We start from the raw sequence: 23,461 nt of genomic DNA, 5'->3' as shown, positions 1-23,461 counted from the left end.
AGGAGGGGATGGAGAAGGGGATGGGGAGGGCAGGAGGGGAGAAGCTTTTGCAGTTGGGGGGCACATTTCCTTCTGGGGGCAGGGCACCAAGGGCAAAAGCATCTGGAGCAATGGATGTCAATTCTAATAGGAGTTTGGATTTGATATCCCGCTTTATCACTACCCTAAGGAGTCTCAAAGCGGCTAACATTCTCCTTTCCCTTCCTCCCCCACAACAAACACTCTGTGAGGTGAGTGGGGCTGAGAGACTTCAGAGAAGTGTGACTAGCCCAAGGTCACCCAGCAGCTGCATGTGGAGGAGCAGGGAGGCGAATCCGGTTCCCCAGATTACGTGACTCTTAACCACTACACCACACTGGCTCTAAAATAAATAAATTATATTTATACCCCACCCTCCCTGGCCAAAGCCAGGCTCAGGGTGCCTAACACCAATAAAATCACAGTAAAAACATAATGGGGGGAAGAGAGGGGGGGACCCCAATTTAAAATACAGGTTAAAATGCAATTTAAAATGCAGCCTCATTTTAAAATAGCTGATAAATCAAGACCATAAGAGGAGGGAAACATAAGGGTCAGACCAAGTCCAAACCAAAGGCCAGGCGGAATAGCCCTGTCTTGCAGGCCCTTTGTACAGGGGTGTATGGAGTGTTAGGGGAGGGCTATGGTTTTAAGTCTTGTTTCCAACGTATTTGCAGTTTTTTGTGTTTCTAACTATCCCTGGTGTAAACCTTGAGAGGGCTGTTTAGAAGGCATGCCTTAGGTCCTTCTTTGGGCACCCAGCTCACTGCCAGGTGTGGCGCATGGCAGGAAGCGATTCAAGCCACTGTGGTGAGACACGGCCTGCTTTGGCTCTTCTGCCACATTGGGTTTTGAGACAAACTTGAAAAGCAGCTGCACGGAAGAGACTGCTTGAAACAGCATCCGCAGGAACAGGCAGCGCAGTACCAAGAAAAACAACGGCTGTGAAATGGAGGCAACCGCCATATAAAAGGTAGCTGTGCTAGCCTGCTACAGTAACACTCTCTCTCTCTCTCTCTCTCTCTCTCTCTCTCTCTCTCTCTCTCTCTCTCATTCTCTCTCTCTCTCTCTCTCTCTCTCACACACACACACACACCTCCCCTCCCTCCAGACAACAGCTAAAGGTGCTTCCAATGACCTATTTATTGAACATTCATTTTGCTTCGTTTGCAGGGAGGCTAGATGACATTATATCAAAGTAAGTGTCCCAACCTGTTTTCCACTGCATTTCCCCATCACTTTTCTGAGCACAAAAAGGCTGACCCTTTGAGGAGCAGGTTTGTTGTGCAAGACCTACAAGTCAATTATAGTTGCACAACCTGAATTGGCCAGTTATGCGGTTGAGTCTCACCTGAAAAGAGCGACAGTCTGGAAGTGCACCAAGCACTTGGTGATACTTAATAAACAACTTTCATCAGCCTCAGCCAGCATAGTCAATTTTCAGGGAAGATGAAAGTTGTAGTCTACAATATCTGGAGGGGGCAATTTTGGTTACCCCTGGACTAGATGTAGCATCCAAATGTTTTGGATGGAAGAACCGACAAAACCCCAAAACAGAACAGAACAGAACAGAACAAAACCCACAAGGAAGTGGGTTTCTATTTGATGTGTGCAAGTGTTAACCATACAGTTCTGATACTCTGGGTCACCTAATTTATTGTAGCACAAGATTCAGAAGGCAACAGAAGTCTTGCACCAACAACAGTATGACATGCTGAACAGGCCTTTAGTTTTTCTCCCCAGTTCTTCCCACTGACCACAGAGATTTAGGGCCGAACACCTATCATTTCTGTGCCCAGGCATACCATGCTGGCCAATACTTGCATGCATTCTTAAGCCTTCCTAGAAGCCATGCTCAGATGGAAATTAAGCAACACTCCCAGCAGAGCTTTTGCTTTGGAGATGGTGAACACACTGTATACCTGCTCAAAGGCCCAAACAGAAGTGATGGCATTTTCTAAAGGAAGGAAGGAAGGAAGGAAGGAAGGAAGGAAGGAAGGAAGGAAGGAAGGGCTAAGCAGGTATTAGCGGAGGAGAATTCCAAGCATAAGAGATGGACAGAGATTAAAGATTTGCTGCCTTCAGGCTGTCATTATTTTGCAGGAGGGACTCAAGCACAACCTAGTACTTTAGATTTGAGCAGCTAAAGTGGATTAAAGGGCTCTGTCATTACCCCAGTGCAACAAATCCAGTACAAAAGGGGACTTTTGCAGTTAGGAAAGTAATGGGGAATGCATGGAGAAGTGTGGGATGAACAGATGAATGGTAAAACATATCAAACACCCCACAAGCAAATCAGTGTGAACACAAAACAAATATTACTTGATGTATGACTGCTCTGCAAACAAATCAGAACAAATGTTCAATAAAGTTTGGAAAGAATCTAACCCCCGTGTAAGCTTTGTGCAAGCAAAACAGGGTGAATGCTTAACAAACAAGTTGTCTGGAAGAGCTTAGAGTGAGTAGGGATTAAATAACTATCTACATTAGACTAGCTGATATGTTAAAAAGAAATCACAAACCCTCCTTGATGAATTCAACAACCTTCTGAGAACCTGAGTAGCTGAGATTCAGGAGAGGCAGATACTTTTCATCTCCCTGCTCCACCCCTGGGAAGTCCTGATGTTGAACTGTGTCATTATCCTAACCTCGGGCACAACCAATTTAGATTACTAAATGGCAGCTTGTGGTTACTAAAGTTGCCCAAGTGAGCAATTTATTCCCAGAAGGGAGCTAAATATGGCCTGTCACATCTACAGATCATGGGGAAATGTGTCTCCAGTCAAATGGCATAAATAGTACAGTCGTACTTTGAAAGTTGAATGGAACCCATTCCAGAAGTCCGTTCGACTTCCAAAACATTTGGAAACCAAAGCCCGGCTTCTGATTGGCTGCAGGAAACTCCAGCAGCCAATTGGAAGCCTCGGAAGCCAAGCCGGACGTTCGGTTTCTGAAAATTGTTCAAAAACCGGAACACTCACTTCTAGGTTTCGATCGTGCAGGAGCCGATTTGTTCGGGAACCAAGGTGTTTGAGATCCAAGGTACGACTGTAGCAGGATTAACCCCCCCCCAATATAAACAGAACAAAAGCAAAACCATCAACGACCTGCCACAATGTGAATCAAGTTGAAGGGTGCATTCTAACAGGAATGCACCAGGAAGGGATAGCTACAAAAGGCAGAGCCTAAAAGTTATTCACTTCCTGGGGAAACCCAACTACACCAGGATCTGACCACTACCAGATTTACTTGTATATTTCCTCTCTGGCAAGTTCTCTTTCAGGACTACTAGTTAGGTTGAGCTCTGAATCTCACCTCTGCTGGCACAAAACTGGAAGGGGGTTTCCTTAAAGAAGAATAGAAACAGCACCAATAGTCGCAATGGATAAATATTTCAAAATAAAGAACAATTGGGTAAATATTCAGCTCTCCACATTCCCACAGCCATTTGCGATTTTTTTTAAAACCCAAAAAGCCCTAATGAAAATTTGTCAGCATTTTATTCGGAATTTCTCCTCATACCTTTTTGCAAAGCAATTTCCCCATACTGTACGTTTGCATGTTATTTTCATTAATATATGCATTTATATATGCATAAAGGTAAAGGGACCCCTGACCATTAGGTCCAGTCACGGATGACTCTGGGGTTGCGGCGCTCATCTCGCTTTATTGGCCGAGGGAGCCGGCGTACAGCTTCTGGGTCATGTGGCCAGCACGACTAAGCCGCTTCTGGCAAACCAGAGCAGCGCAGGGAAATGCCGTTTACCTTCCCGCTGGAGCGGTACCTATTTATCTACGTGCACTTTGACGTGCTTTCGAACTGCTAGGTTGACAGGAGCAGGGACCGAGCAACAGGAGCTCACCCCGTTGCAGGGATTCGAACCGCCAACCTTCTGATCAGCAAGTCCTGGGCTCTGTGGTTTTACCCACAGCGCCACCCGCGTCCCTATATATGCATACTTTGCCCTAATAGAATGCATTTTTGTGGGTGTTACTTGGTGGGATGACTGCATTGCAAAATTCAGGGAAGCGTGAATTTTGGAGGAGGGCTGTGTTTCAGTTTGCATATTGTTCCAGAAAGTGTGACTTAGGTAGGTTCACCTTCAAATCAAATCAAATCAAATCAAATCAAATCAAATCAAATCAAATGTCTCCCTCATCCCTAGAGCCCTTATGCAAAAGTAAGAGGTGTGTTCTGCCTTTCAGGATGAAGGCCACCTGCCTCCAGCTCCCAAGAGACCGTACTTACCATCTGTACTGGCATCATCCACAAGAATGATTTCCTTTAGCAATATAGCTGGGGAGGAGTACAGGACGCTGAACACAGTGCGAAGCAAGGTTGACCAGGCCTCGTTATGGAAGACGATGACAACGGAGGTGGTCGGGAGGGGCGGGCAGCGTTTGAACTTTTGGTCGATGCACCTACAAAAGGAACATCCGTGGTGTGCATGAGATGAAGGAAGGCTTGTTCTGTTCCCCCTCTAGTTACTAGAGCAGAGATGAGGCAACATGTGGCCCTCCAGTTATGGCTGGACTACAACTCCCATCAGCCTCAGCCAGTAGGTCCAACAGTCAAGAATGATTGTTTGGGAATCACTCAAAGAGCTACATCTTCCCCATTCCTATAGTGAATCTTAAAAGCTTCTCTTTAAAGCAGATAGAGATTGGTCTCTATGCTGCTAAAAACCAGGGTCGGCTCTACCATGAGGCAGAGTGAAGCAATGGCCTCAGGTAGCAGATATTGGGAGGGGGGCATCAGCAACCAACCATTCGGCTACACCCCCTCCCCCACAGAATAGACCAGAGTAATGTGTACTGCCACTGAGTATCACCCTCCCAAATGCTAGAGGGATCACCCTGAGCTTGGCTTATACAGTGGTACCTCGGGTTACATACGCTTCAGGTTACATACGCTTCAGGTTACAGACTCTGCTAACCCAGAAATAGAACCTCGGGTTAAGAACTTTGCTTCAGGATGAGAACAGAAATCGTGCGGCGGCAGCAGCAGTGGGAGGCCCCATTAACTAACATGGTGATTCAAGTTAAGAACAGTTTCAGGTTAAGAATGGACCTCCGGAACAAATTAAGTACATAACCAGAGGTACCACTGTATGTGTGAATGCTGCTACCTCACTGCCAGTCTTGAAGGAGGATTCAGTTGGCAGTCTTCTCAGCTTCTGCACATGACGTGATGGTGTTGGGGAGACACATCTTGTCTTTTGCCTCAGGCAGCAAAATGTCTTGGGCCAACCCTGCCATGACCCTGAGCTCTGCTTATACAGTGGTACCTAGGGTTACATATACTTCAGGTTACATACGCTTCAGGTTACAGACTCTGCTAACCCAGAAATAGAACCTCGGGTTAAGAACTTTGCTTCAGGATGAGAACAGAAATCTCATGGCGGCAGCAGCAGCAGGAGGCCCCATTAACTAATGTGGTGATTCAGGTTAAGAACAGTTTCAGGTTAAGAATGGACCTCCGGAACAAATTAAGTACATAACCAGAGGTACCACTGTATGTGTGAATGCTGCTATCTCACTGCCAGTCTTGAAGGAGGATTCAGTTGGCAGTCTTCTCAGCTTCTGCACATGACGTGATGGTGTTGGGGAGACACATCTTGTCTTTTGCCTCAGGCAGCAAAATGTCTTGGGCCAACCCTGCCATGACCATAACTATTTATGGGAGTTTTAATCAGGTAGAACTTTTGATCACAGAATCATAAAAAACCTCCAAGGAAAGGAAAGCCCACAACCACCTGAGGGAGACCATTCTACTGTCTATCAACTCTTACTGTCAGAAGGTGTTTTCTGATGTTTCGTTGGAATCTTCTTCCTTGTACAGTGGTACCTCAGGTTAAGTACTTAATTCGTTCCGGAGGTCCGTACTTAACCTGAAACTGTTCTTAACCTGAAGCACCACTTTAGCTAATGGGGCCTCCTGCTGCTGCCGTGCCACCAGAGCCTGATTTCTGTTCTCATCCTGAAGCAAAGTTCTTAACTTGAAGCACTATTTCTGGGTTAGCGGAGTCTGTAACCTGAAGCGTATGTAACCTGAGGTACCACTGTAACTTGAAACCGGAGCAGGAGGAGAAAAGCTTGTCTCCGCTTCCATGTGACAGCTCTTGAGATATTTGAAGAGAGACAGTAGAACAGTCTCCCAAGGGAGGTTGAGGACTCTGCTTCCTTGGAGGTTTCTAAGCAGAAGTTGGATGGCCATAGATCATGGATGGTTTAGTTGATATTCTTGCATTGCAGGGGATTCGACTAGATGACCCTTGGAGTACCTCCCAATTCTACGATTCTCTGATTCTATATGTAACATTTCCAGGACATGCAACATGAAGCATTTCTTGGTGAAAACACGAGGGGGGTGGGTGGGAAAAGAGAGTCCAAGGCTTTAAACAATTTCTACAACTTGCTCCCCTTCCCATCAATCTCTTTTGATTTCAATGCCCATACCCTTCTCTCTGAATTTTCCAGCAGGAAGGCAGACGAGTCCCTTGCATGCCGCATACCTCTGGTCCACATCAAAAGGGGGAATACGTTCCACATGGTAGATCAGGTTTTTCTTCTGCCTCTCCCCCTGCCCCCCCCCCCAAAGTGCTCAACAATAAAAGTTTCATTCATGGGCTCCCTCCATCTGAGCCAATTTCCCCAGCTCTCCCGATTTATGGTTTTGGTTCTGGGAGGGCTTTGCACTTTAATTTAAATTGGTTTATGCCTCTTTGGTTGACTGAATAACATTCTTGCAACTCCCTGCCTAGAAGAGGGTATTCTGCCATTGTGACATCTACACCTGCTAGGCAGAAATAATCGGTCGCTGGGAGGGCGGGAGGTAAGGAGAGGAGAGAAGAGAGACTGTCTGCAATCGCTCCCCCTTCAGCCTAGGGGTTTGTTTTTTTTTGGAGCCATTATTCGGGTTGCCTTTGTTAGCTCACTTCTTCCCACCCACTGCAAGGCCTTGACTGACTTATCTCCCCTCTATGAGAAGCAGCAGTGGCCTCAGACCACAGGGGAGGCGGGGGAAGAAGGGGTCACGTTTGACTCCTTCCTCGCCCCCCTGCTGTACTGTAAGCCGTGTCTGTTCCACTTGGCAAGCAAAGTGAAGAAGGAGAAATGGAAAGGGGCGCCGAAACTGTTAGAAGTGGGAAGGAACGGAACAAAACCAAGGGCGGGCAACAGATGGAATAAAAAAGTTTTTGAACTTGGGTTGATGGGGGGGGGGAGAAGAGAGGGTTGCAATTGTAAACGCTTGCTGCTTGATAAATGGGACGCTAGTGGGGCGTAGAAGGTAGGGGAAAGCAGGGGAAGAAGGGGTAGCCGTGGATAATTAAAAAGGGAGAAACGCACCTCGGGCCTTTCTCTTCACCACGGATGAGAACCAGCGAGATTTCAGCTCTTAGCAGAGGGGATTTTGGCAGAAGGAAATGCACCTCCTGCCCCCAGCTCCCTGCCGATTGCCACTTCTTCAGTAGACAGTGCCCAGGAATCTGTGCAGGCAGCTGGATATGGGGAGACCTTCTTGATAGCAACCCCCCCATCACAGACCTCCAATTGGCCCAAAGTAGCAGCTATGGAGTTATTTTCACCAGAACAGTTCAGTCAGTATTGGCAGGTGGTCACCAGTTCACAAATTTTGAATGGTCTTTCAATTAGAGCCAAAATGAACATTTGCAAAATACTTAAAGCTCAGCACAAACAAACAAAAACGAAACCCAAACACCAACCAAGCAACTCCTAAATGAGAATTTTGAACTCCACATTCACAATTTCAATGAGATGTTAAAAAATAATATCCTCACAACTGGAAAGCTTCAGACATGTTGGAATCTCTTAGTTGTTTTGATATGCTACAAATACGAAACCATAATAATAATAATAATAATAATAATAATAATAATAATGCAAACAACTTGTATTCCAAGGAGCTGGAAGCAATGTTCTTAGTTGTAGCCCCTTCCACCCTAAGAAAGTGTGTGACTGGCTCAAGGTCACCCAGCGAACTTTATGGCTGAGTGGGGGTTTAAAACCACATCTACCACTGGTAGATGTTCATTGTTCTAGCCATTCTACTGTACTGATGCTTTTATACTAATTAATTACATATTGATCCAAATTCCACAAAATGGTTGTGCTAGTGGGAGCCAGCGCAAGGACTCCATCTAGTGCAATGGGGGTTTCTACGCTCTCCTCCCTTCCTAATAGGTTTGGGGAGGGGGGTGTCAGGAGGAACCCCAGAACAGCACACAGAGAGAGCAGAGGGAAGACCACCCTGTCAGGCAAGCAGAAATTATCATAATAGCTTGGCGTTGAATTCTCCCCACTGTCTTCAAAATATGCTAATGAACGATCTTCAAGGCAACCTTTGCCAACCTGATACGCACTTTAGACTTCAGCTCCCATCATCCTCAGCCAGCATGGCCAATGGTCAAGGATGATGGGAGTTGTAGTCCACGACAGGCAGAGGGCACCTGGCTGTCAAAGGCTGTGCTCAGGAACCCTGGATCCTTGGAGTTTCTCAATGGAAAGATCATCAACAGGAGACAATCTTCCTGGAATATACTTTCCCTATCACAATGGATCTTTCTCTGCGACATATAGATAAAGGGCAACATTGGGTGTGTTACAGAGCACATTATACGCTCACAGTGGGTGGAGATAAACCAAAACAACATGGTATGCATACACGGCAAATTTGCAAAGGTTGCATAGGGTGCACGTAAGAATTCTTTGGCAAAGAAGACAATGTGGAAAGTGCTCCCTGAAGTAAGTAAGCTACATGTCCAGCTGGTTTTAATGGTATTAAAGGTAAAGGTAAAGGTACCCCTGCCCGAACGGGCCAGTCTTGACAGACTCTGGGGTTTGTGCGCCCATCTCACATCTATAGGCCGGGGGCCAGCGCTGTCCGCAGACACTTCCAGGTCACGTGGCCAGCGTGACAACGCTGCTCTGGCGAGCCAGAGCCGCACACGGAACGCCGTTTACCTTCCCGCTGGTAAGCGGTACCTATTTATCTACTTGCACCCGGGGGTGCTTTCGAACTGCTAGGTTGGCAGGCGCTGGGACCGAGCAGCGGGAGCGCACCCCGCCGCGGGGATTCGAACCGCCGACCTTTCGATCGGCAAGCCCTAGGCGCTGAGGCTTTTACCCACAGCGCCACCTGCGTCTAATGTCATCTTTTGGCTTATGGAAGTGAGAGCTGGACCATAAAGAAGGCTGATCGCTGAAGAATTGATGCTTTTGAATTATGGTGCTGGAGGAGACTCTTGAGAGTCCCATGGACTGCAAGAAGATCCAACCTCTCCATTCTGAAGGAAATCAGCCCTGAGTGCTCACTGGAAGGGCAGATCCTGAAGCTGAGGCTCCAAGACTTTGGCCACCTCATGAGAAGAGAAGACTCCCTGGAAAAGACCCTGATGTTGGGAAAGATGGAGGGTACAAGGATAAGGGGACGACAGAGGACAAGATGGCTGGACAGTGTTCTCGAAGCTACCAGCATGAGTTTGACCAAACTGCGGGAGGCAGTGGAAGACAGGAATGCCTGGCGTGCTCTGGTACATGGGGTCATGAAGAGTCGGACACGACTAAACAACAAATGTCATCTTTGCTGCCATGGTCATGCTAGTGGCTATATATTTTATTGTTTTAAAGATATATTGATGTTATGTGTTTATGGCGTTTGCCATTTTGATTCTTCCTACTGCATTTTATTGGCCTTGTTGGAGTCCTTGCCCTAAAAGATAGCCTATAAATACCTTATTATTTTTTTTAAAATGTACCACTGCTTATCAATTATGCCATCACAATCACATGCTAGATGCCGCTGCATGCCAGCTCAGAAATGAAGTCTTGTAACAACTGTTATATCAAATCTTGAAATGATTTCCTAACACTCCTCACAATTGCCCCAAGACCAATTTAACACTCTTCAGGTTCTGCCAGGGTAAATTCTGTAGCAGGGTACACATTTATGAGGATGAGACAACTTCTGTTAGATGACATTTATCAAGACTATGCCAAGTTGGATGGCCTGCAAGAGGCCAGAGGATAAATTTGGACACAGGGGACTAATATTTGAGTCCCCAAATAATTCCAGGCAACTTCAAGACAACATCGTTCAGCCCAAGCAACTTCCAGAGATGCAAAGTCTGCTGGACTTTTAACTCTCCCCAAGCTACACACTGCACTGGGCTCGCTTTGCAGCCTCAAGTGTTTTTGCCTGACCGGATTGCGAACACTAATAATTCCTCTTACTTGCCTGGATGGAGAGTAGAGAGTTTGTGTAGGAACTAGCCTATTGCACACAGGTAAAACATTGCTCCTCCCACTTTTGCTCTTCCTTGGCATGTGGCCCTCGGAAGGTTGCATAGAAGGGAAAGTGGCCCTGAGGCTGACAAAGGCTTCCCTCCCCCACTGAATACGGCTGGCTCTCCATGAGACTGTATGTCCATAATGCTCAGTTACCCACTTAGTTAAGGGTTGCCGGTATCCACTCAACCCTACCTGCCCACAGACTGTCTCACCAGAGTGGTGCATGCCCTAGTTATCTTCCGCTTGGACTACAGCAATGTGCTCTACGTGAGGCTACCTTTGAAGGTGACCCAGAAACTACAACTAATCCAGAATGTGGCAGCTAGACTGGTGACTGGGAGTGGCCGCCGAGACCATATAACACTGGTTTTGAAAGGCCTACATTGGCTCCCAGTACTTTTCTGAGCGCAATTCAAAGTGTTGGTGCTGACCTTTAAAGCTCTAAATGGCCTCGGTCCCATATACTTGAAGGAGCGTCTCCACCCCCATCGTTCAGCCTGGACACTGAGGTCCAGCGCCGAGGGCCTTCTGGCCGTTCCCTCACTGCGAGAAGCCAAGTTACAGGGAACCAGGCAGAGGGCCTTCTCGGTAGTGGAGCCCGCCTTGTGGAACGCCCTCCCTTCAGATGTCAAGGAAATAAGCAACTATCTGACTTTTAGAAGACATCTGAAGGCAGCCCTGTTTAGGGAAATTTTAATATTTGATGTTTTATCGTGTTTTTAATATTCTGTTGGGAGCCGCCCAAAGTGGCTGGGGAAACCCAGCCAGACGGATGGGGTATAAATAATAAATTATTACTATTATTATTCTATATCAGGCATAGGCAAACTCTGGCCCTCCAGATGTTTTTGGAACTACAATTCCCATCATCCCTAGCTAACAGGACTAGTGGTTAGGGATGATGGGAATTGTAGTCCCAAAACATCTGGAGGGCCAGAGTTTGCCTATGCCAGTTCTATACTGAGTGGACAAAGATGAAGTTCTTACTCAGGAGGCCTAGTGTCTGGTCCCAGAGCCCTCTGGAGAGAAATCCGGTCACTGGCGTAGGCGTTGAAGCAGTGCTTCTCGTAGCCCCGCTCTTTCTCCTTCGTCTCTTCTTGCGTCCACTGGTCCTTCTTGAAAGCTTTGCCATCGGCCCCCGGGCTGTTGGGGTCCTGCGGAGGGCGCTCCATGAAGGGCTTCAGCTCTGCGGGCGTGTAGTAGCCGGGCAGGCAGGACTTGCTGTCTTGCTCAAGGGCCTCCTGCTGAACCGGAGCCCGGATCTGCAGCTTGGGCATGGAGTCCCGGATATTGTTGACCGCCCCCATCATGATGTCAATCATCTGATCCTTCCTGTCCACAATGTTCTTCAGCCAGGGCTCCTCCCTTTGATCCCCGCTGCTCACATCTCTCTGCATGATGAAGAGGAAGATGACAAAGACGGCGCCCACCAAAGCCAGCTTCAGTGGGCCGTAGTGCCGCCGGAGCAGCCGCGTCAGGTGGGCCATGGCGCAGAGAGCGGTCTCTCCTCCGTCAAAGGCACAAGCTCTCCCAGGCTCTGGCTGACCTGTGGAGTCTCACCATCTTCTTGCAAACCTGAGAAACACACAAGGATGCCCATCAACCTCGGGCCAATGGCTCTGTGTCCCACCCCCCAGACCCCACCTAAACAAAGGGGAGAAAAAGAAGAGGAGATATTGCAGGGGGCACCACATGTGTTGGATTTGTGGACACATGTGCAAACCAGAGAAACTGTTGGGGGCACCAGATGTGCACTGCAACTTCCCACTACCCACCCTTGGTAATCACCCCCCTCATGGAATTAGGCTAGAAAAAGTCTGCTAATGGTTAAGTAAGGCTTCTTTCAGCAGAGGAAGGAGAAAGGGGACCCTCTGGGCACAAGGGAAGGTCCTGGGGGGGCGTATGTGTGCCCGCAGGCACCATGTTGGCAACCCATGAGAAGTTTCATTATATATTTTGCACCACATTGTTCCCTGGCATCAGCCTCTTCACTGTGCCATGCACAGCCACTGACCCACACAGTTCAAAATAGTAAATCAAATAAAAGAAAAAGGGAAGAGGGAAGGGGAAAGGCTGGAGGGCGGAAGGCCACTATCTACCCAGCAGGCTCCTGGGGTCAAGATGAGCCAGACCCACAAGCACCTAATACTAGCAGAAGACTTGCATTGACAAAGACATAACCCACAGCAGGGGAGAGGAGGCTGCAGATCAGGGGCGGATCTACACACTGGAAAAAAACGCTATAAATGAGTCATAAATTGAACAGTTATAACAAAAGGGGAAAATTTGCTATGTAAAATCACAGATAATTTTTTTTTGCTCTCCAGAACCATCTAGTGTTGCATGTTTATAACACGTTCAAAGTGCTTTTTTTTTATTAATGTAGCCAAGTCCCAAGAAGCTGGAAAGATCATCCAGAGCTTTGGGCCAAAGTCAGGGATGAACATGCATGGCAAACCATTCCTGTGCCTGGTACTTAAGTAGATGAAAGCACTAGCGTTCAGGAACAGTATCACCAGCCCCTGTGTGACAGTGCTCTATCTGTACACACAAGCACACTCTATTGCAGGTAAAACCTAGTGTTGCCCCAGAGTCGTAGAATATGTTGATATTGCTTGCAAGCCGGGGACATTTATGGGAGCTTAGCTCTAGTTTGGAACTCCTGTGGAAAGCTACCTAAACATCATAGCTTTTGCATTTACTGATCACCAACAAATTTACAGTATTTTGTTCATAGCATCCCTTTCCATTTTCCTCTAATAGAAACTTTTTTGATTACTGTCTACAGTCATACCTGTGCTCCTGAATGCCTTGGGAGTCAAACGTTTTGGCTCCTGACACGTTTTCGTTTCGAAAACAAAAACGTAGGGGGAGGGAGCCCTATTACTGATGCCTTCAGACAGTTAACCTGCAGACAGATAAATCAATGTGCCTATTTCTTGTAGCAAAGCCATGGAAACACTGTCTTTGTGCTTGTGACTTTTAAATGTCCCTGAAAGAATCTAGGATTTCTACGTAGCTGTATAGCAACAGTGTGTTTCTATAGGTGTGACTTTTCGGCATCACAACACTGTATCTGGCAGACTTCACCGCTCCTGGGGTTTCCACTTACAACTTTCATTTCCTGATTCTGCAGTCCTGCACACACTTTATTGGGGGCAAAGTCCTGTTCCATCTAGTAGGCCTCCTCCTGCGTAAACACGGACACAGGATTAGGCTGCAGGAGGAGGATAGATCTGGGTGAAAAGAGGCAGAGGAGAGGCAACCAGAACATGCTTCCCTCCAAGCTCAGAATTCACTGTTTTTCATTTACATGCAGATGATGAAGGGCTGATGGAGCAGCCTGCTGGAAATGCTGGTGTTTAATTTACAGGAGTTCAGCCTTTCATGTTCCACCACCTAGGATGCCCACCAGAGCCGGAGAGGATCAACATCATAGTTACCAGTAACCAAGGTTTACTAAGAAATAACTATCACATGGTGACACCAGGCCTGCACTTACTTTGCACCAAGCCAGTAGAGCTTGAATGATATCCCATTATTTCTTTCTAAATCTCAGAGCCACTTAAAACAGGGCATATGGCACCTGGGAACTTAACCAGCCTACACATGCCCACTTCCAAGTCTGCAGCTCAGTGATGGGGTACATGCTCTGCACAGCTCCAGGTTTGACCCCTGAACCTCTCATGGAAAAGAGCTTGGGTTGGAGGGCTGGGAAAAGCCGCCACCAGCCAACAGGCCCTACAGACTAGCGGGCGACCTCTGTACAAAGCACATTACAGTGGTACCTCTGGATGCAAATGGGATCCGTTCCGGAGCCCCATTCGCATCCTGAAGCGAACGCAACCAGCGTCTGTGCATGCGCGGGTCATGATTCACTGCTTCTGCGCATGGGGGGTGACATCATTTTGAGCATCTGCGCATGCGTGAGCAGCGAAACCCGGAAGTAACACATTCTGTTACTTCTGGGTTGCTGCGGAGCGCAACCCAAAAACGCTCAACCCGAAGCTACTTCAACCCGAGGTATGACTGTATTTAGTTTCAACAAGCATTGCTGTTGGATCTAAGATTTGGGGAGGGAGTACCCCACTGGGCAAGGCACTGAGACAGGACATGCAGAGTGAGAATTCTCAGTGATAGTGGCAGATATGTAGATGGTGGGCCAGTGGTGTAGCATGGGTTTCCAGTGCCCGGGGCTGTGTGGAGGGCAGGGTGGGAAGGAAACGGATGGGATACGTATGCACATTCAACTGGCTAATTATGTCCACATCACTCAGGAGATTGCAGTCACAGAGGTAAGAAAAGAAGAGGCATTCTGTTGTCTGGAGAAGTCACTTCCTGGTTCACAGGAAGCATGATGGAAGCACACAGCTGTATTGAGGGTGTTGAAATTTTGTGCCCCAGGCAACTGCCTCTGTGCCCCCCATGCTATGGCACTCCAGTGGGTCCTCTGGGGATACTGGGGCCCTTGTCACTCTCAGAAACTGGGTTTGAAGGCCATTCATACTGAATTCAGATGGGGAATGTGCAGTTTCCCCAAAAAATGTTCCTACCCATGGAAGTGTGAGTCGCTGGGGTTGGACTCGATGGCCTTTGTGGTCTCTTCCAACTCTATGATTCTATGATTCTAATGCAGCCCCTTAGCCCAGGATCAACTGCTTAGTTTTTCAAGAGAGGTGGCGGGATTCAAGCTTGCCAAGAACCCAAGCATTCTCAATGCCCTCTCAACATGCTCAGAGGCACCAGCTTCACTGCTTAAGCTCAGGACAGCCGATGTGTGCCCTCCAACATAGCCAAACGTCAGGGGTGATGGGAGTTGCAGCCTGTTCTAGCACTGAGCCCTGCAAGTTCAGAACTAGGTCTGAACTAGCCCCTATCCACCAACGTGCAGATTATAGACAAGAAGAACAAACTCACAAAGCTACAGTAAATAAGGAAGTCTCATGATATTCTTTAAACATTCAGCAAACCATAGCAGTGCCAGATGGGTGGGTGGTGAATATATTTTTTTATATAAAAAAAGAAAGGCACAGTTCTAAGAAAAATGAGTTTCTAACCCCTGATTGTTATGCTAGAACTATGAATCCTTTCTGGAATCAAAGAGGCGAAACCCTCAGGCAAGAAAGCCAACAACAGGACTGGCATCACAGAGGTGAGACCTTTGAAACAGATTTGCATGATTCCCTAGGAAATGCTTGGATTTTGAGAATCTCCTCTTTCAGGAATTTAGAAAGACAAGAAAAGGAGAAAGTTTCCCACTCGGATGTGTACAGAGTCTCCCCCCCCCCATTAATTACAAGTATTCTATTCATCTTCCAAACAACACAAGATACACAAAAGACGTGAAAAAAAGAGATCATGAATAAACCCATAAAGTTTCAATACCATATGTCTTCAGGATTTTCCGTCTACCTCACTGCGGTTCTCCCTTTCCTTTTTCCTTTTTCCTTTCTCTCTTTTTCCTTTTTCCTGTGTCCTTTATTGCCTTAACCACCATCTATACTATATTCAATACCTTAATTATCCATCAAGTACTTAGCGAAAATTAATCCAGGCATACTAAAGATTTTAGTTGGGAACGGCGTTTTTTTTAATACCCTCTGTAACATTCCCACTCCTGTGTAAACTTTTGGTTTGTTTGGTTCCTGATTATCTGTACAGAGTTAAATTAGAAGAAAGGATGTAAAGGATCAGAAATGAAGAAGCTAGTACCAATTATCCTCTGTGCCAGGGGTGCCAACTTGAATAAAATATTAGGGGAGGCCAGGTAACCCCAGCCCCAGATAATCAATCACAAGACACAGTGCATGCTCACCATTAGAATGGCAATGCCCACCAACTTTGGGGAGGCCCAGCCCCCTCAAATATTTTGCCGGGCGAGCCCCTGGAAGTTGCCTCCTCTGCTAGGGTTGCCATATCTTGAAGAGCAAAAAAGAGGACAGCCCGAGCCGCTGCCAGCCCGAGCATGCAGGGCCACTGCCACCACGCCCATGCCCCTCTTTCCCCAACTCAGGCTGGCAGCGGCAATGGCATGCAAAGCAGCCTGAGCTCCACAAAACCCAGACATTTTATTTAAAGTGTAAAAATCCGCCAGGATGATTCTGTTACCCCCCAAAAGAGGACATGTCCAGGTTTTCCTGGACGTATGGCAACCCTGCTCTGTGCCATGTTGGAGGGTATGCGATATGAGATCTGGAACATTCCCCTCCACCACCGATCCCTTTGTTGTTGTGGAGGATGGAGCGTTAAGAGAAGCCCAGAAGAATTATAGGGAAATGCTTCCCAGACCAGATAACATTGTTTGCTGTTGAATGAGCACAATGGAGGACTACATCCCAGAATCTGCATGTTGCAGCAAGGTACAAAAAATGGGGAAGAGGGGAGAGGACCCGGAATCCGTCTTCCTTTTTCCTTGGCACACAACTCTCTTTATCTAAGCAACACCAAATCTCTCTTTATCCAAGCATTAACATTGGGTTAAGCTGGAATTACCTACCACACCTACTGCAAACAGGATGTCCTTTTCTCTTCTTGGTTTGGGGTGGGGGGCGGGTAGGAAAGACACTGTAAAGAATGATCCTCGCACGGGTTTGTAAGTTGCATTTTAAAAATAAAAGCCCCTGCTGTGGAGAGGGCTGCCGACTTTTCCCATCCCGATTGAAACAGAATTACATCACTTACACTTTTCAGACTCGAGTCATTGATTTCATCCTGAAGGCAAAGAGGTAAGAGCAGTGGCGTAGCGTGGGGGGTGCAGGGGGGGCGGCCGCACCGGGCGCAACATCTGGGGGTTAGGGTTAGGGGGCGCAAATCCACGGGTTAGGGTGTGCAAATTACTTGCCTTGCCCCGGGTGCTGACAACCCACGCTACGCCACTGGGTAAGAGGAGGCAGATTTTACAGCCTGGAATTGATTCGTGCCATTTCCTTGTTCAGCACTTCCTAAACCCTTTGAAATAAATAGCGTTGTACCAGCATATGTGTGTCTGTGTGCAATATATAAATGTAACATCTGATACTGACCCATGTCGCCAGAGCATTCTTAAATCCAGAAGCCTGGGAAATTATTACAAAGGCATGATATTTCAGGCAAGCATGTGGTTCTTCTAAATTAAGAAAATTTACTCGGGTGACAAAGGGCTCTGTCTTCACCCTTCAAATGCCACCAGTACAGTGGTACCTCGGGTTAAGTACTTAATTCGTTCTGGAGGTCCGTACTTAACCTGAAACTGTCCTTAACCTGAAGCACCACTTTAGCTAATGGGGACTCCTGCTGCTGCTGTGCCGCCAGAGCACGATTTCTGTTCTCATCCTGAGGTAAAGTTCTTAACCTGAAGCACTATTTCTGGGTTAGCAGAGTGTAACCTGAAGCGTATGTAACCCAAAGCGTATGTAACCTGAGGTACCACTGTACTTGAAACTATTGGCTAAGACTCTGGGAGGCAGCAATCACCACCGTGTTCACCCTGCAAGTTTACTTTTATTTTCAGCAGAATCAGGAACACCACCGACAAAAAGCAAATACCGCTTCTGCATTGTGGCCAGGAAGTCTTTCCCTCCCTACAAGCATATTTGCACAGTTGTGCAAAAATTACAGCACTTTGCATATTTTGGTAAAGTGACGACGTGTCCTGTTTTACAGAGAACAACCCTCTGGTTGACCGGCTGTCTGGACCAGTTTCCTATAATTTAAAAAGCAGCATCATAAACTAATTTCCCCACTTACGAAGGTGTCCCACCACAAATAATTTTCTTTTTGTAGATCTCTCAAGGTCAAGTTCTTTTGTAGCAGAGAGAATCAGTTGAGACGCTTTCTCTGATTTGCAAAAGTTCCAGGGGTCCTAAAAAGGTTGGCAACCCCTCAGGTGGAGCAAGCCAGCTGAGTTCTGGATGTTGTGAAAGCACAGTAAACCCTACAGTCTAAGTTTACTATTATAGCTATTAATTTACTATTATATTGAGGGGCACTTCCCTCTGTGTCTGAGAGGCCAAAATAACTTGGCCAACCTTGGATACTGTGCTTCTCAAATTGGGAAGGGATGACATTTGCCGTTCCCCTTCAGGCAGCGAAATATCTTGGGCCTGCCTGGGCCCTCTCCATTGTCCTGCGTAGGAAAGAGAGAGCGAAATATTTCCTGTTTGATGAAGGTAAAAGAGCACTCAGCCACAAGATGACTGGTTACTTAACCCCCGCAGTCTCAAGGTGTGTCTGGGACTCAAGTGATTTCTTTCTTTCTTTCTTTCTTTCTTTCTTTCTTTCTTTCTGCCAAGGACTTTCAAGAATGAAGGACATTCTCTGTTTCCGTTCAGCAAACAACAGACCCTGGTCCTGCTTCTGTGCAGAAGGGGATGTGGGCACATGCAGAATGCATGTTAAAGATGACCCAGGACTGTGGTCTTTGTGGACCTGGTTAGCCCAAGGCAGGTTCCAGCACATATTTAATCTTTTGGTACACCTTCAGGGCACAGCTGAGGAGGAGAATGGAATTCCCCCATAGGCCTGGTGGGCAAATGACTCTAATGCAGGCATCCCCAAACTCGGCCCTCCAGATGTTTTGGGACTACAACTCCCATCATCCCTGACCACTGGTCCTTTTAGCTAGGGATGATGGGAGTTGTAGTCCCAAAACATCTGGAGGGCTGAGTTGGGGGGGTGCCTGCCCTAATGGGAGAGGGGAACAGAAAAACCTCTTGGCATGACAAGGGTTTTTCTGTGCTGTTCGTCCACATGTGTGAAGGCTGGAAAACGTTCCTGCAAATTCCCATGCACACGGAATTGCAAGGACAAAGGCACCAGAAAGAACGATGTTCCCATTCAATTTGGTGGGGCTTGTGCAGAAGAATGGCTATATTGTGCCCCAAGAAGTCTGGCCACCCTTATTAAAGCTGTTCAAGGTTAAGGAGCAAAGGCACCGTCCGTTTTCCTGCCCCTGGCTTTCTGCCTGTACAATGTGTGCGGAGCTCAGTTCTCTCGCTGGGGCCAACCTAATTTGTTTAACCAAGCAACCCCTTGTCTGCAGGAACCTTTTGACATGGCACACTGCCTTTCAGCCTGCTCTCTTGTTGAGAGAAGTTGCAGGCACAATAATGAGACTCAGTCTGAGAAGCAGTTTGATACACAGAGCAGCCCAGGTTAGGACAGCCTGACAGTGTTCACGGCTCTGATTTTTAGGAGCTTTCAAGACGAGGGATGAACACATCTATCCATTTTGGTTTCTCCCTGTTTCTCCTTTTCCCCATCTTCAGTTCCATTCTCCACACCAGTTTGCATTTTCTTTAATTATTTTTAAAAAGTCCCCGTGAAAATTCACCAGCATTTTAACGCTCCTATGTTTGTATGTAGTTTTGCCTCATATTTACAACCTGCAATTCCATACACCAAGGTGATGACTAACACAAGTGTAATATAAATAAATAAATAAATAAAATTGTCCAGTAGCACCTTAGAGACCAACTAAATTTATTCTGGGTATAAGCTTTCATGTGCACGCACACTTCTTCAGATACCATCAATCAATCAAAATCAATCAATCAATATCTGTAATACATGATTAGAAACATCAATAAAAGAGCAATAGATTACTAGTTGGTTAAAGAGAAGAGTAATCATGCTGTAAAAGACTATTTAAAAAGTGCATTTTTAAAGAGACATTTGAACAATGACAGGCTGGGGATTCCACAAATAAGGGGCTGCCGTACTAAAGGTTTCATCCGTAGGGAAGACCAACTGAACCTCTGGGGTGTGGGGAACCACCTAATGTCCTCTTATCAGAGGATCTATGTGATCAAATATACAAGTATACACATTTTTACAATGCAATGTTCCCTAATAGAATGTACTTTGAATGTTCATTTCACTAACAAATGCACATTTATGCAAACTTTATCTCATTATTTGCATTTGTGTACACCTTACTTGGCTGAAAAGCCACACTGAAGAATTCAGAAAAGTGTGAATTTTGAAGGCCAGCCATGTGCGGGTTTTCTTCTTCTTTTTCTTTGGAGAGTTCTAATTTGGTAAGTTTGCCTTTAAATGCAAACTGAATTGAAATTCTCCCCCTCCTCTATTCCGCATGGCTTTCTTCATATGTGGCAGTGCTATGGTGAATAGACAGCAGGCTGATTCACACAGAGCAACATTCCATACCTGCAAATTACACATCTATGTGCTGAAAAACATTTCAACCCAACTTTCAGGTCACATTGCCCTTGCAAATATTTAAACACACAAATCATAAAAACATCACATCCCTCAATTCACAAACTGCAACAGTTAAAACAGAGCTTTCCAAACTGTGTGTTGCGACAGGTTAGTGTGTCGGCTGCAGTGTGTAGGTGTGTCATGTGAAAGCTCCCCACACTCTTCCTGGGGATGGAAAGGGGCTAGTTTAACCTCTGGTTTGCTAGAAAAACTGATTTACTGTGCCGCGAAATGGTGCCCATCTAAAAAGTGTGTCACCACCATGAAAAGTCTGGAAAGCTCCGGGTTAAAATATCTCCCCAAACGCAGATCAACCAAAACATAGATTTTTTGGTTTTTTTAAGTCTTTGGAGTTCTTTTTAAACACACACACACACTCAGAGTAATGACAGAGCCATACGTATTTCTCCAGGGATGGGATTCGAAAGATGTGGGGCCACGTCAAAAAGACCCTGCCTTTGGCATCCAGCAATCTAACAGGTCTTACCAGTAGACAAAAGAACAGGGCTTCCAATGCTGCTCTTCAACCTTGGGCAGGCTCACTGAAGCAAGCAAAGGCGTATTTTTCCATTCCACTTGCTCCTGGACCACATGAATTGGCAGGAGCAGCACTGTGGCCAGGGCAGGCGGTTGTAATACAATAGCCCCAAAGCCTCACAAAAGGAAGGGCCACCTTTTAAGTTGGTTTGGCCTGGAGACTGTCTTCCTGCTGCCATGGCTCCTAGCATGGAAATCGGACAAGTGCGAACACACGAACCTGTAGCAGACAACCGCACAGCTCCTTTGAGATAAGGAGGTGATCAGAGAAATCAGGAGGAAGCCAAGTCAGGGCTGTGCTGCTACGAGGCATCTGCTCAGTGGTTTCAAAGTTGTTTCAGCTTTTAAGCTGCTCGTCTCTTTTTATTTAGGCCTTTGTTGTGGGCGATAGTTTTAAATGTCCATTATCCTAAGCTAACTTGAGTGCCCAGTTAAGCATACAGGTAGTATATTCAGTGGCACAACCTCTAAAAAAAACCACACACACCCTTTCCATGCCTTGATGCCCGGACGCACATGTCATATGGATGATTCCAGTGATGTCTTTCTAGAAAAATTGGTTTCGGAACTCACCATGAACATCTCCTTTGTTCTCTTAGAATAGCAGTGGCACCCACCTGAGAGGTGCTGGAACTGAGCAGTGGCGTAGCGTGGGTTGTCAGCACCCGGGGCAAGGCAAGTAATTTGCGCCCCCTAACCCCTAACCTGCCGCTGCTGCCAGCTTCTTCTTGCTGCTGCCTGGTCTGGTCTGGTGTGGTTCTCTCCCGCGCTCAGCGCTGCGCTGGGCGGCCGCTGCACTGTCCCTCCCCCAGATAGTCCCCCACTCTCTCTCCGCACCGCACGCCTGGCACCCACCCCCTCCACAGTGGGCGGCGACCCAGCGGCTTGGATCGGATTCGCACAGCCAGCACTGCAGTGAGAGAGAGTGAGTGAGCCAGGTAGGGGCAGAGAGCTGCGAGTGCAAGCGCGCCCCCCCAGATGTTGCGCCCGGTGCGGCCGGCCCCCCCAGCACCCCCCACGCTATGCCACTGGAACTGAGTTCCTGTGAGTTTCCCCTGAGAAAAAGCCCTGGATGAATCACATCTCAGATGTGCTCTACATCACTACATAAACCTTATTTTAAGAGGATCACCGCCACAAACCTGCTGAGGCCTGCATTCAGTAGGAGCCCACTGCCACCCACTCTGCACCTCGGGGTCCCAGGGAGAGTGGAAGCAACAGGAGGGAGTACAAAGGAACAAGAGCAGCTGTCAGGGAACTGATATCAGAGCGAGAGGCGAAGGGAAGGCTCCCAGATTCTGCGGGCGAAGGACCCAGCACCAGGGGGAGAAACAGCTCGGTAGAGGGGGAAGGAAATCAGCGCAACACCCGGGATATGGGGGAGGCAGAGGGAGAGCTCCGGGATTCTTCTCTGGACATCAGTGAGGAGAGCACAGGTCCTCCTCTACCCACGCCCTCCCTGTGCAGAAGACTCCCGCGCAGTGAGAGGAGGCGGCGACTGGGAGTCAGACAGCTTCTATGCTAGAAGAGGTTTAAGAAACGCCCACAGACAGATTCTGCCAGCGACTGAGGCAGCCACGCTGAGATGGACTGTGCAGTCAGGACGGTTTAACCAAGGCAATTAAGCCTAGAGAGGCGGCAGTTTACGCACGAGTAACTCATACCCATTACAGCAGCATACCCAATATCCCAAGGATCACATTCAGGATGCTCATTTTTTGGCCCTGAGCTCTGGAGTGAGCCAGCTGAGTGGTGCAAGAGCACAAAACCAAAAAGAAAACAAAACAACCCCACACCAAGTGTCTTTTGTGCTCTGGTGTGAGCCAGCTGATTCACACAAGAGCATGAGACCAAAAGCAAGTGTCTTTTTACCTGACGATCTGGCACAAGCCCACTGATTTGTGCCAGAGCACCGGACCAAAAAATGGGACTTTCTGGGATCCCATCAGAACCCAGGGTGGCTTCTGTAATTCTGTTTTTAACGGACATTTTTATTTTCACGTGAACCACTTACAACTGCTTATTACTACAGTGTACAGTTACAAACACCTCAGGTTACAAACACTTCGGGCTATAGACTCTGCTAACCTGGAAGTAGTACCTCGGGTTAAAAACTTTACCTCAGGATGAGAACAGAAATGTTGCGGTGGCAGCAGTGGGAAGCCCCATTAGCTAAAGCGGTACCTCAGGTTAAGGACGGTTTCAGGTTAAGAACGGACCCCCGTAACGGATTAAGTTTGTAATCTGAGGTACCACTGTATTAAGTTGTATATACAATTAATTACAGTGGTACCTTGGTTCCTGAACGGCTTACTTGACGAAGAAATTGGCTTTTGAACACCGCAAACCCGGAAGTAAGTGTTCCGGTTTGTGAACGTTTTTTGGAAGCCGAACG

General features: G+C 47.2%; 1 protein-coding gene across 3 annotated transcripts in view; it reads right to left on the bottom strand.

Moving 5' to 3' along the window:
• The window catches only part of GALNT6 (polypeptide N-acetylgalactosaminyltransferase 6), a 62,519-nt gene that overhangs the window by 22,147 nt on the left and 16,911 nt on the right, over nucleotides 1-23,461 (bottom strand). For all 3 annotated transcript variants that reach the window (XM_082205678.1, XM_082205677.1, XM_082205679.1), the window contains exons 2-3: nucleotides 11,317-11,904; nucleotides 4,268-4,440 (exon numbers count right to left, since the gene is read on the bottom strand). In XM_082205678.1, coding sequence (XP_082061804.1) covers nucleotides 4,268-4,440; nucleotides 11,317-11,816 — 673 coding nt within the window. In that variant the 5' untranslated portion in view covers nucleotides 11,817-11,904. The remainder of the gene's footprint in view (nucleotides 1-4,267; nucleotides 4,441-11,316; nucleotides 11,905-23,461) is intronic.

The sequence above is a fragment of the Podarcis vaucheri genome (assembly GCF_965113315.1).
Source record: "Podarcis vaucheri genome assembly, chromosome: 2".
NCBI classification, from domain to species: domain Eukaryota; kingdom Metazoa; phylum Chordata; class Lepidosauria; order Squamata; family Lacertidae; genus Podarcis; species Podarcis vaucheri.
Note: the sequence above shows the minus strand (reverse complement) of the source record. Positions and strands in the feature narration are given on the sequence as shown.